Source organism: Caenorhabditis elegans, chromosome II (assembly GCF_000002985.6).
Source record: "Caenorhabditis elegans chromosome II".
Lineage (NCBI taxonomy): Eukaryota > Metazoa > Nematoda > Chromadorea > Rhabditida > Rhabditidae > Caenorhabditis > Caenorhabditis elegans.
Window position 1 is genome coordinate 14,271,024 of NC_003280.10, and position 14,145 is coordinate 14,285,168.

A 14,145-nucleotide genomic window follows, 5' to 3' on the forward strand; every position below is an offset into this window, starting at 1 on the left:
CGGCAATTTTCCGAAAATCAAAATTTCCGGCAAATCGGGAAATTGCCGGAATTGGAAATATCCGGCAAATCGGCAAATTGCCGGAACTGGAAATGTCCGGCAAATCGGCAAATTGGCGGAATTGGAAATTCCCGGCAAATCGGCAAATTGCCGGAATTGGAAATTTCCGGCAAATTGACGGAATTGGAAATTTCCGGCAAATCGGCAAATTGCCGGAATTGGAAATTTCCGGCAAATCGTCAAATTGCCGGTTTGCCGATTCGCCGAATTTGTCGACAAATCAATTTGCCGAACGGCAATTGCCGCCCAGCCCTGGTGTAGTCCATGTGTAAAGCAGTACCAATTTCAACTCCTCCTCTACAAGCCTCGACTTGCTCCGGTCTGGATCCTCCTCCATACAGGCAAACGCTCTTATATCCATCAACAAACCGACAATTGCCGACAATTTTCGCCAAATTGTGGTTTTGCACATGTGTTTCCGTCTTATAAAAAATCCCTCTAAACACTTCTGGTAAATTGATGTCCGGCAAACGGAAATCGGCAAATCGCGGAATTGAAAATATCCGGCAAATCGGCAAATTGCAGGAATTTAAAATTTCCGGCAAATCGGGAAATTGTCGGAATTTAAAATTTCCGGCAAACGGCAAACCGGCAAATAGTCGGGATTGAAAATTTCCGGAAAATCGGCAAATTGTCAACATTGAAATTTCCGGCAAATCGGCAAATTGCAGGAATTTAAAATTTCCGGCAAATCGGGAAATTTTCGGAATTTAAAATTTCCGGCAAACGGCAAACCAGCAAATAGTCGGGATTGAAAATTTCCGGCAAATCGACAAATTGCCGGAATTGAAAATTTCCGGAAAATCGGCAAATTGTCAAAATTGAAATTTCCGGCAAATCGGCAAATTGTCAAAATTGAAATTTCCGGCAAATCGGCAAATTGCCGGAATTTGAAAATTCCGGCAAATCGGCAATTTACCAGAATTGAAAATTTCCGGAAAATCGGCAAAATTGTCAAAATTGAAATTTCCGGCAAATTGCCGGAATTTGAAAATTCCAGCAAATCGACAATTTACCAGAATTTAAAATTTCCGGCAAATCGGCAAATTGTCAAAATTGAAACTTCCGGCAAATCGGCAAATTTTCAAAATTGAAATTTCCGGAAAATCGGCAAATTGCCGGAATTTGAAAATTCCGGCAAATCGACAATTTACCAGAATTGAAAATTTCCGGAAAATCGGCAATTGCCGCCCACTTCTCGGGTGGAGTACCGAAAAATTAAATATTGCCTTTTTCGAAAAAAAAATGGCCCAAAACTACCGAATTTCGCTATGAGAGGTTCTGAAAATTTCTCAGAAAAAAAAATGACGGTTCAAAATTTAAGGTAAAAACGGCTCAAATTCGCTGAAAATAAGCCGTTTTTTCTTAAATTTTGAATCACCACAATTTTTTATTTTGAGAAATTTTCAGATCGTCTCATAGCTAAATCCGGTAGTTTTGGGCCATTTTTAGCCTAAAAAGCAATGTTTCAGATTGTGGCAAATGCACGTGGTGGTGCCAGGCTGTCCCATACCGGTTTGATCTACAAAAAATGAGGGAATTTTTTTTTGAATTTTTCGCCCAAAGCAATTTGACGTCAGCAGCACGTTCTTAACCATGCGAAATCTGTCGAAAACTCTGCGTTTCTCACTCCCGCATTTTTTGTAGATCTACGTAGATCAAACCAAAATGAGACTCTCTGACACTACGTGTAAATGGCTGGTTTGCCGATTTGCCGGAAATTTTAAAGGCTTCTCATAATTTTCAGAACTCTGTTTTTTCTCCAAAAATCAAAATATAATTTCATTTTGTCGAATGTGCAAAAAAGCCAATAGCGGCACATGAAAAACAAGATTTTTTGTTCGTTTGTGGCTCCTTTTCCCGAGATAAACAGATGAAATTGTGGCGGCGGAGCACAAGAAATTGTGCATAGCCTAGGAATATAGCTAGCACACACAGAGATTGGTTGCCGTGATAAGTGGACGAAAAAAACCGAACGGAAACTCATAGTCAACTCAAAAATGGAGAAAGACGCAGAAGAAGAACTCAAAGTTCTTTTTGAGGAAGAGATTAAGGGTCTTTTACTGAGGGTCGGGAGAGATGTTGAAATACGAGTAGGTAGGCGTGCCTGTGCCTACCGCTTTTTCAGAAAAAAACTACGAAAAAATGGAAAAAAGGCGAGATTTCTTTCAATGTCGTCTAACTTCAATGGTGGGCGGCAAACGATTTTTTCCGGGAAACCGGCAAATCGGCAAATTGCCGGAATTTAAATTTCCGGCAAATCGGCTAATTGCCGAAATTGAAAATTTCCGGCAATTTGTTGGTTTGCACTTTTTTTTGGAAATTTCAGAATTTCAATTTAAATCTGGAAAATTGCACGCATCCAAGGAAAACCGGCAAATTGCCGGAATTGAAAATTTCCGACAAATCGGCAAATTGCCGGAATTGAAAATTTCCGGTAAATCGGCAAATTGACGGAATTGAAATTTCCGGCAAATCGGAAAATTGCCAAAATTGTCGAAAAACCAATTTTTTTTTCAACGTTTGCGCTCCAACTTTCCAACCAATCAGACGATGTGGGCGGAGCAAAAATCGCTGATTGGTTGGTGATCTTCGGTTCTCATTTTGGAGATAATTCAAACTTTAAATAAAACCAAAATTGGAGAACATCGTGTCTAAGTTTAAATGCTGCTCGAAAAAGTACTAACCGAGCCCTTTTTCGGCTATAAAAACCCGAAAAAAAATGAATCCAGTCGGGTCGGCTCCCACAGAATTCAAGAAGAACAAAGTTCCGATTTCGATGGAAAAAGAGTCGCGAAATTGGTGTGTGTGTACTGCGGAAACAGCAGTGACGAGGAGGACGACGGCGTGGTGGTGCAGAATTAAAATCGAAAAAAGAGAAGAACTTCTGCTTTTTTCTCACTTTTTTGGGGAAAAAATGGCGAAAAAAAGAACGAATGAACTTTTTTCGGCTGTATGGAGGAGGAAAAAGGGCTTATGAATAAGGGGTTAGATTTTTTTTTTGGAAAATTTAAAAACGAAAAAAAAAATTTTTTTCTGACATTTTTATGCAATTTTGAATTCTCGATCAGGAATGGACGGCAATTGCGGTTTGGCAAATTCTGCAAATTTGCCGGAAATTTCAATTCCGGCAATTTGCCGATTTGCCGGAAATTTCAATTCCGCCGATTAGTGGAAATTTTAAATTCCGGCAATTTACCGAATTGCCGGAAATTTTCAGTTCTGGCAAATTCCCCATTTGCCGGAAATTTTTAATCCCGACTATTTGCCGGTTTGCCGTTTGCCGGAAATTTTACATTCCGGCAATTTGCCGATTTGCCGGAAATTTTACATTCCGGCAATTCGCCGATTTGCTGGAAATTTTTCATTCCGGCAATTTGCAAAAATTTTAAATTCCGGCAATTTGCCGAGTTGTCGGAAATTTTAATTCCGGCAAATTGCGATTTGCCGGAAAAATTGTTTTTTTTTCTAGATTTTAGAACTCTTCCAAATATAAAAAAAAGTGTGTTGAAGTGCAAAAAGTTCCCATTTTTTGGCGGGAATTTTTGATTATAGTGCAGTTTTTTTTTGGAATATGGAACATTATTTATTCTCAGTATACACATATGCACTTAATCATACATACATACGAATTTGCTCATCGAACAACAGAGAAAAGACCGAAAAAAGAGACATTTGGATGGATGGATGAGTATTGAAAATTGGGGGGACGGAGAGAAGGGGGGAGCCGCTGGGGCCATTATTCTGAGAACAGATTGATGAGAGCCGGCCAGTAGTCACAGAGAACATATTTCGGATATGGATGGGTTTTAGTGATGTTGGTGGTCAAGAAAATGCTACTTTTCGGCGGGAAAAATCCCTAATAATCCGACCAATCAGCGCTCAGCTCCACTCATTTTGGAACCAATCAGCGTTGAGCTCTTCCCATTTTGAAACCAATCAGCGTTGAGCTCCTCCTACTTTTGAAACCAATCAGCGATGGGCTCCACCCTTTTTGAAACCAATCAGCGATCGGCTCCACCCATTTTGGAACCAATCAGCACTCAGCTTCTCCCATTTTGAAACCAATCAGAGCTCAGCTCCACTCATTTTGGAACCAATCAGCGCTCAGCTCCACTCATTTTGGAACCAATCAGCGCTCAGCTCCACTCATTTTGGAACCAATCAGCGCTCAGCGCCGCCCATTCTGGAACCAATCAGCGATAAGCTACACCCACTTTTGGACTTATCAGCACTCAGCTCCTCCCATTTTGGAACCAATCAGCGCTCAGCTCCACCCATTTTGGAACCAATCAGCACTCAGCTTCACTCATTTTGGAACCAATCAGCGCTCAGCTCCACTCATTTTGGAACCAATCAGAGCTCAGCTCCACTCATTTTGGAACCAATCAGCGCTCACTCCACTCATTTTGGAACCAATCAGCGCTCAGCGCCGCCCATTCTGGAACCAATCAGCGATAAGCTACACCCACTTTTGGACTTATCAGCACTCAGCTCCTCCCATTTTGGAACCAATCAGCGCTCAGCTCCACCCATTTTGGAACCAATCAGCACTCAGCTTCACTCATTTTGGAACCAATCAGCGCTCAGCTCCACTCATTTTGGGACCAATCAGCGCTCAGCTCCACTCATTTTGGAACCAATCAGCGCTCAGCTCCACTCATTTTGGAACCAATCAGGATTCAGTTCCACCCACTTTTGAACCAATCAGAACTCAGCTCCTCCCATTTCGGGACCAATCACCGATTAGCTCCACCCACTTCTGGAACCAATCAGCACTCAGCTCCACCCACTTTTGCAACCAATCAGCGCTCAGCCCCTCCAATTTCGGAACCAATCAGCGTTGAGCTCCACCAATCCGTCCAAAATGTGCAATAAATGGTGATAATTCATAAAAAACTGAATTTCAGCTGCTGTGATAACGAAAAATTGACGAAATTTCCGATTTTCGTTTTTTTTCTGGCTTTTGAATCAATTTTTCAATTTTTTTTTTCCGGAAAATTCAAGAAATTTGCTGATTCCACAATTTTATAACCAAATTTCTAAGATTTCAACGCGAAAATTGGATTCTTATCAATTTTTTACAGCGGAAAACCCAACAACACGTGACAAATAATGAACAATTGCAAAAAAAACGAAAAATACGCCGGAAATATATTTAAATATGCCTCTGGGGTTTAGAAAGCGGAAAAAAGTTGCGAAAAACGGTTTTGAGCTTGGAAGTCAGACTGAATGAATGAATAATAACGTCCCGAGTACTCATACAAGCTTGTAGACGATGCGCGGAGATCGTTAACGTTTCGGACATTCATGCATTTCCGATGAGAACACACACACAATTTCGACGGAATTTGCACAGAGCTAGGGGTTTCGAAATTTTTTGAATTAAAAAATGACAAAAAAACGAAGAAAATCGATGGAAAATGCGGAAAAAACAAAACAAAACAAAATTTAATAAATTAATTAATTAATTAAAAATTAATTTAAAGGAACATGCTCCAGCGCAGGTAGCGGGTCTCGCATGGAAAAGCATTTTTGTAGTCGGCGCAAAACGAATTGTCATCACAATTTTCGATTCTTAATTGAAATTAGCGGAAAATCACATAATATTTTAAAATATTTCAAGAAAAATGTTGACTCTAGTTCAAAAACCAGCCGGTAAGCACCTAATTTTCAAGTTTTAACGATAAAAATTAATAAAAATCCAAATTTTCAGAGCCAGAACCGCTGAAAACGATCGAAAGCTCAATCGAAGATCGTTTGAAGGATGAGAATTTCAGTTGGATGAAGCCGATCGTGAGAGATCTCTACAAAATCCCGAACGAGCAGAAAAATCTGTCACCAGAGCAGCTGCAGGAGCTCTACACGAATGGTGGAGTGATGAAAGTCTACCCATTCAGAGAGGAGTCCACGGTGAAGATTCCGCCGCCAGTGAACTCGTTCGAGCAAGCTTTTGGCAGCAATGGTGTGGATTTTGGAGGATAATTGGAATAATTGAAATAAATTAAATTTTTTAAAAATTGCTTTATTGGACTCAAAATTGCCTGAAAACACCGAATTTCATAACGAAACTTCTTGAAAATGCCTCAAAAAATGGCCTAAAATTAGTTAAAATTTGAAATTTGACTTGTCAGCGCTGGTTTTGAAATCACCGTCAAATTTTGAGTATATATTGTAATTATCTTGCATTTTCAACTAGACTTAGATATTTTAAATTCGATGGACTGCGAGATTTTTAATTTAATTTTTGATTTTTTTAAAACTAAACGAAGAGATTTGGTTTAAAAAAATCAAAAATTAAATTAAAAATCTCGCCGTCCATCGACTTTAAAATACCTAAATGAAGTTGAAAACGCAAGATAATTACACGATATACTCAAAATTTGACAGTGATTTCAAAAAAAAAAAAGTTTCCTGCTGACAGCGCTGACTAGTCAAATTTCAAATTTTAACTAATTTTAGGCCATTTTTTGAGGCGTCAGAACTTTTTTTTGAAAAGTTTTCAAGAAGTTTCATTACGAAATTCGGTGTTTTCAGACAAGTTTTGGTCTAATAAAGAATTTTTTTTAAAAATTCGACTACACCACCTTTAAAGGTGGACTACACACAGTGGGGAAAATGCTTTAAAACATGCCTATGGGGCCACAATGACCGAATATCATGATAAAAAGTTTTAAAAAAATGTTCTAGATTTTATATGATTTTTTGAAAATTGAAAAAATCTCAGTTTTCCCCTAATTCCTATTTGAATTTCCGCCAATTGGATTTGTTCGGTGGAGCGCGCTTGCATTATTTTTATTAATTTATTTTATTTATTCTCGTTATTTGACTGGTTTTCTTCATTTTCTATGTTTTTTCAACGGAAAATGGAAGAAATAAACGAGACAAATGCGAAATGTTTGTTAAAAAGTAATTGAAAATGCGTAAAACTGTGATATTCTGAGTTCCGTCTCTCAGTTTTACTCATTTTCAATTACTTTTTAACAAACATTTCGCATTTGTCTCGTTTATTTCTTCCATTTTCCGTTGAAAAAACATAGAAAATGAAGAAAATCAGTCAAATAACGAGAATAAATAAAATAAATTAATAAAAAAATAAAGCAAGCGCGCTCCACCGAACAAATCCAATTGGCGGAAATTCAAATAGGAATTAGGTGAAAACTGTGATTTTTCCAATTTTCAAAAAATCATATAAAATCAGGAAAATTTTTTTGAATTTTTTTAATCATGATATTCGGTCATTGTGACCACATAGGCGTGTCTTAAAGCAATTTCCCCACAGGGTGTAGTCCACCTTTAATATAATATATTTATTTTTTTCAGCTTCAATTATGGGAGAAATCCGTAAGAACGGCTTCGAAAAGCCATCACCAATCCAATCACAAATGTGGCCACTGCTTCTCTCCGGACAGGATTGCATTGGAGTCTCTCAGACCGGATCAGGAAAAACGCTGGCGTTTCTTCTTCCCGCACTGCTTCACATTGATGCACAACTTGCTCAGTATGAGAAGAACGACGAGGAGCAGAAGCCCTCGCCATTCGTCTTGGTTCTCAGTCCAACTCGCGAGCTGGCTCAGCAGATCGAAGGAGAGGTGAAGAAGTACAGTTATAATGGATATAAGAGCGTTTGCCTGTATGGAGGAGGATCCAGACCGGAGCAAGTCGAGGCTTGTAGAGGAGGAGTTGAAATTGGTACTGCTTTACACATGGACTACACCAGGGCTGGGCGGCAATTGCCGTTCGGCAAATTGATTTGTCGACAAATTCGGCGAATCGGCAAACCGGCAATTTGACGATTTGCCGGAAATTTCCAATTCCGGCAATTTGCCGATTTGCCGGAAATTTCCAATTCCGCCAATTTGCCGATTTGCCGGACATTTCCAGTTCCGGCAATTTGCCGATTTGCCGGAAATTTCCAATTCCGGCAATTTGCCGATTCGCCGGAAATTTCCAATTCCGTCGATTTGCCGGAAATTTCCAATTCCGGCAATTTGCCGATTTGCCGGAAATTTCCAATTCCGGCAATTTGCCGATTCGCCGGAAATTTCCAATTCCGGCAATTTGCCGATTTGCCGGAAATTTCCAATTCCGGCAATTTGCCGATTTGCCGGAAATTTCCAATTCCGGCAATTTACCGATTTGCCGGAAATTTACAATTCCGGCAATTTGCCGATTTGCCGGAAATTTCCAATTCCGGCAATTTGCCGATTTGCCGGAAATTTCCAATTCTGGCAATTTGCCGATTTGGAGAAATTGCTTTAAAGGAGGACGGTTCGGACGATTTGGAACGTATAGACCCAAAATGAGCTCAAATGGACGAATTTCATAATGAAACTGCTCAACATTTTTTCAGAAATTTTTAATGGCGGTTCAAAATTTTGAAAAATTACAAATTACACTGAGTTTGGTTAATATCACGAATTTTTCCCATTTTTCCGTGTCACATCTGTCCGAAGTTGGCTTTTTTTGGCATTATCGTCCTTTATTACATATATTGGTGATTAATCTCATTTAATTTCGTCGATTAAGGTACATTTAAAGCCGACAGGTAACCAATTTCGATGATTTTTGGTTACCTATCGGCTTTAAATGTTCTTAAATCGACGAAATTTAATGAGATAAACTACCAACATATGTAATAAAGGACGATAATTTCAAAAAAAAGCCAACTTCGGACAGATGTGACACGGAAAAATGGGAAAAATTCGTGATTTTAGCCAAGATCAGTGTAATTTGTAATTTTTCAAAATTTTGAACCGCCATAAAATATTTTTGAAAATTTTTTGAGAAGTTTCAATACGAAATTCGTTCATTTGAGCTTATTCTGGGTCTTTACGTTCAAAATCGTCCGAATTGTTAGTCCTCCTTTAAAACATGCCTATGGGGCCACAATGATCGAATATCACGATTAAAAAAATTCAAAAAAAAATGTTCTAGATTTTATATGATTTTTTTGAAATTTGAAAAAATCTCAGTTTTCCCCCCTAATTCCAATTTGAATTTCCGCCAATTGGATTTGTTCGGTGGAGCGCGCTTGCATTATTTTTTTATTAATTTATTTTATTTATTCTCATTATTTCAGTGATTTTCTTCATTATTCGTGTATTTTTATCGGAAAGAGAACTGAAAAAGCAAGATAATGCAAATTTTTTATTAAAAAGTCACTGAAAATGAATAAAACAAGCTTGAAATTAGCATATTTTACAGTTTCACCCATTTTCAGTGATTTTTTAATAAACATTTTGCATTTATCTTGAATTTCTGTCTCTTTTTCCGATAAAAATACACAAATCAAGAAGAAAATCAGTGAAATAATGAGAACAAATAAAATAAATTAATAAAAAAATAATGCAAGCGCGCTCCACCGAACGAATCAAATTGGCGGAAATTAAAATATAATTAGGGTTAAAAAAACTGAGATTTTTCCAATTTTCAAAAAAAAAAAATCATATAAAATCTAGAACTTTTTAATCAAAAAAAAAATAATAAATAAATAAAATAATTTTCTAACTAATTTTTGAATTTTTTTCCAGTTATCGCCACTCCAGGACGTCTCACGGATCTTTCCAATGATGGAGTCATCTCACTCGCATCCGTCACATATGTGGTTCTTGACGAGGCCGATAGAATGCTGGATATGGGCTTCGAAGTAGCTATTCGTCGCATTCTATTTGAAATCCGTCCTGATCGGCTCGTCGCATTGACCAGTGCTACCTGGCCAGAAGGTGTCAGAAAGCTTACTGATAAATACACAAAGGAGGCCGTGATGGCTGTAAATGGAAGTCTGGATTTGACTGTAAGTTTCGTCGGAGAAGAAGGACAAACGGTTCGGACGATTTTTTTGAAGATTTTCAAGGATTTAAGAGCATTTTTGAGAAATTTTGGAGTTTTTCAGAGATTTTGGAAGACATTTAAACAATTTTCAGGATGTTTGGGAATTTTCTATGATGTGGGGCATTTGAGAGAAATTTTGCAGTGTTTCGAGGATTTCTGATAAATTTTCTATGATTTTGGAGCTTGTCAGAGATTTTGGAAGATTTTAAAACCAATTTTGGTGCTTTTTTAGGGATTTTGGAGGAATTTTGAGCAAATTCGGAGTTTTTTGGAGATTTTGGACTAGTTTTCGGGATATTTGAGAATTTTCCGTGATTTTGGAGCATTCTAGAGAAATTTTGGTGGTATTTTAAAGTAAATTTCAGCATTTTTAGGGATTTTTGAAGATTTTGGAGTACTTTTCAATGATTTGGAGGACATTAAGCAAATTTAAACTTTTAAAGGGGGGTTTTGAAGATTTTCTAACTGTTTGGAGCATTTTTGAGAAATTTTAGAGCATTTTTCCGACATTTTGGAAGATTTTTAAAGCAATATTGGAGCTTTTTAGAGGATTTTTGATATATTTTGGAGAAATTTTTGTGCTTTTTAGGGAGTTTGGAGGAATTTTTGAGCAATTTTGGAGTTTTCAGAGATTTGGAAGACTTTCAAAGCAATTCTGGAGCTTTTTAGTGAATTTTTGAAGATTTTCTTAGTTTTTAGAGCATTTTCTAACATTTTGGAGCTTTATAGAGGAATTTTTGAGAAAATTTGAAGCATTTTTAAGGATTTTTGAAGATTTGGGAGCATTTTGTAGCATTTTTGAGCTTTTTTCGGGTTTTTGGAGCATTTTTAAGCATTCAAAACGTAAAAAATCGTCCAACCCGTTAGTCCTCCAATATTAAACAATTAATTCCAAATATTTTCAGTCATGCAAAAGTGTCACCCAATTCTTCGAATTCGTGCCACACGACAGCCGATTCCTCCGTGTCTGCGAAATCGTCAATTTCTTGACAGCAGCTCACGGTCAAAACTACAAAATGATCATCTTTGTGAAATCAAAGGTGATGGCAGATCATTTATCGTCGGATTTCTGCATGAAAGGAATCAATTCGCAAGGACTTCACGGTGGAAGATCTCAATCTGATCGCGAAATGTCGCTGAATATGCTGCGATCTGGAGAAGTTCAAATTCTGGTTGCCACCGATTTGGCCAGCAGAGGAATCGATGTGCCGGACATTACGTACGAATTTCGTAACAAAACTGCTCAAAAATTCTTCAAAATTACACTGAAATAAAATAAAAATTAGGTTCCAACCGCTGTGACACTGAAAAATTGCCAAAATTTGAAATTTTAGCTAGAAAAATAGATCTTTTTTTTTCCAAAACTTTGAGCGGCCATAACCTTTTTAATGAAAAATTTTCAGAAATTCTCATTACGAAATTTGGTAGTTTTGGACCATTTTGGGTCAGTTTCGGTACTCCATGGCGGTTCAAAATTTCGAAAAAAAGTACTCTGATTTTAGCTAAAATCTCGAATTTTGGCCACTGTTCTGTGTCGCATCGGTCCGAAATTGACTTTTTTGGAATTAAGATGATAATTCCAAAAAAAAAAAGCCAACTTCAGACCGATTCGACACAGAAAAGTGGCAAAAATCCAGAGATTTTAGCTAAAATCAGAGTACTTTTTTCGAAATTTTGAACCGCCATGGAGTACCGAAACGGAAGACTGTTTTTTTTTTGACCGAAAATGGTCCAAAACTACCAAAAATTTTTCATTAAAAAGGTTATGGCCGCTCAAAGTAGTTGAAAAAAAATGATCTATTTTTCTAGCTAAAATTTCAAATTTTGGCAATTTTTCAGTGTCACAGCGGTTGGAACCTAATTTTTATTTTATTTTTTTAAATCATTTTTTAATACATGTCATCGCAATTTATTACGTCTTATTCCGTTAATTGAGATGCTTTTTCGGTCAATTTGTGCCCGCATCTACCGAAAAATCATCTCAATTAACGGAAAAAAAGGTAATAAACAAACGCATGTATTACAAAAATGTATTACAAAACATGTATGTACATGTACATGTATTACAAAAATGTATTACAAAAATGTTTTTTTTTTTTGAAAAATTAGGTTCCAACCGCTGTGACACTGAAAAACTGCCAAAATTTGAGATTTTAGCTAAAAAAAATAGATCATTTTTTCCACAACTTTGAGCGGCCATAACTTTTTTAATGAAAAATTTTCAGAAATTCTCATTACGAAATTTGGTAGTTTTGGACCATTTTGGGTCAAAAAAAAACAGTCTTCCGTTTCGGTACTCCATGGCGGTTCAAAATTTCGAAAAAAGTACTCTGATTTTAGCTAAAATCTCTGGATTTTTGCCACTTTTCTGTGTCGAATCGGTCCGAAGTTGGCTTTTTTTAGAATTATCATCTTAATTCCAAAAAAGTCAATTTCGGACCGATGCGACACAGAACAGTGGCCAAAATTTTTTTAGCTAAAAAAATAGATCATTTTTTCCAAAACTTTGAGCGGCCATAACTTTTTTTCTTTTGAAAAATTTTCAGAACGTCTCTATTATTACGAATTTTGGTAGTTTTGGACCAATTTTGGGGGGTCTAAAAAAATAATTCTCCTCCAAAATATTTTTTTTTGCATTTTCAGTCACGTTCTCAACTACGATTTCCCAATGGATATCGAGGAATATGTGCATCGTGTCGGCCGAACCGGACGAGCTGGCCGCAAGGGAGAAGCCATGAGCTTCCTTTGGTGGAATGATCGCTCAAACTTCGAGGGATTGATCCAGATTTTGGAAAAATCTGAACAAGAGGTGCCGGATCAGCTGAGACGGGACGCCGAGAAATATCGTCTGAAGTGTCAAAGCGGCCGTGATGGCCCACGTCCCAGCTTCCGCAACAACAAGAACAAGAACTCGAACTTCCAAGCATCCTATTAACTCGTTTTAAAATTCCATGCATGTACCTTTAAATTCGTTGTTTTCCCCCGGTACTTTTTTATTTATCTGTTTCATTCATCTCGTGTTGATTTTTTTAGTGAATAAATTCACAAAAAGTTTTAAAATTTCGTTTTAAAATACGGTACAAAGGGTCTCGACACGACAATTTTTATAAACTTGAACGGGCATGCGCCTTTAAGGAGTACTGTAGTTTCAAACTTTTGGTGCCACGGGTTTTTATCGATTTTTCTCACTTTTTTGATATAAATGTTACAAATCTGTGTTTTTTAACTAAAAATCGATAAAATTTTTGCAATTACAGTACTCTTTAAAGGCACACACATTTTTGCATATAGCAAAAAATGTCGTTTCGAGACCTGGAAAAGCGCAAAATTTGTCGTCTGGTAACACAAAAATTCGAGAATGCGTACTACACAACATATTTGACGCGCAAAATATCTCGTAGCGAAAACTACTGTAGCTCTTGTGTTGATTTACGGGGGCTCTCGAATATATTAAAATCATTAATTTATCAATGAAATATTAAAATAAAGCTAAAAATGAGAAAATAATGCGAAAAACCCTGTCGAATTTCGAGAATAAACTTAAATTTCAAAAAAATCGAGCCCCCGTAAATCGACAAAAGCGCTACTGTAGTTTTCGCTACGAGATATTTTGCGCGCCAAATATGTTGCGGAATACGCATTCTCAGGATTTTGTGCTGCCGTAATACCAGACGACGACAAATTTTGCGGTTTTCCAGGTCTCGAAACGACAATTTTTTAAGTGCGAAAATGTGAGCGCTAAAGAAAAAAATATACGAGTTTTGCGCGTAAAATGTGATGTATTAACTTTACAAAATTTAAGTTCTCAGCTTTTGAGGAGGTACTGGATTGAAAGTTGGTGGGGGATAATGTCTGGGTACTGTAGTGGTACTGTAGGGGTACTGTAGGTATACGGTAGGGTTACTGTAGTTTGGAAAAATTTAAGTTCTCAGCTTTTGAGGAGGTACCACGAGGAGGCAAACCTTACTAATTTCTAAAGTAAAAAAAACTACAGTACCCCTACAGTACCACTACAGTACCCAGACATTATCCCCCACCAACTTTCAATCCAGTACCTCCTCAAAAGCTAAAAATTCAAATTTTTCCAAACTACAGTAACCCTACCGTATACCTGCAGTACCCCTATAGTACCCCTACAGTACCTTGACATTATCCCCCACCAACTCCCAACGCATTACCTCATCAAAAGCTAAAAATTCAAATTTTTCCAACCTACAGTAACCCTACCGTATACCTACAGTACCCCTACAG

The 14,145-nt window shown here is 37.3% G+C and overlaps 1 protein-coding gene and 1 non-coding gene across 2 annotated transcripts; one reads left to right on the forward strand and one right to left on the reverse strand.

Moving 5' to 3' along the window:
• The first annotated feature begins 5,597 nt into the window (after nt 1-5,597).
• Y54G11A.3 (RNA helicase) lies at nt 5,598-12,956 on the forward strand. Its single transcript, NM_064572.6, has 6 exons — nt 5,598-5,718; nt 5,777-6,025; nt 7,384-7,752; nt 9,594-9,856; nt 10,800-11,113; nt 12,538-12,956. Exons 1-6 carry the CDS (start codon nt 5,691-5,693, stop codon nt 12,827-12,829), a joined length of 1,515 nt encoding a protein of 504 aa, NP_496973.1. The 5' UTR covers nt 5,598-5,690; the 3' UTR covers nt 12,830-12,956.
• Nucleotides 9,093-9,228, reverse strand: Y54G11A.18. The gene has a single exon (NR_051899.1). It is a non-coding gene; the product is annotated as an Unclassified non-coding RNA Y54G11A.18 (non-coding RNA).
• Nucleotides 12,957-14,145: the final 1,189 nt, after the last annotated feature.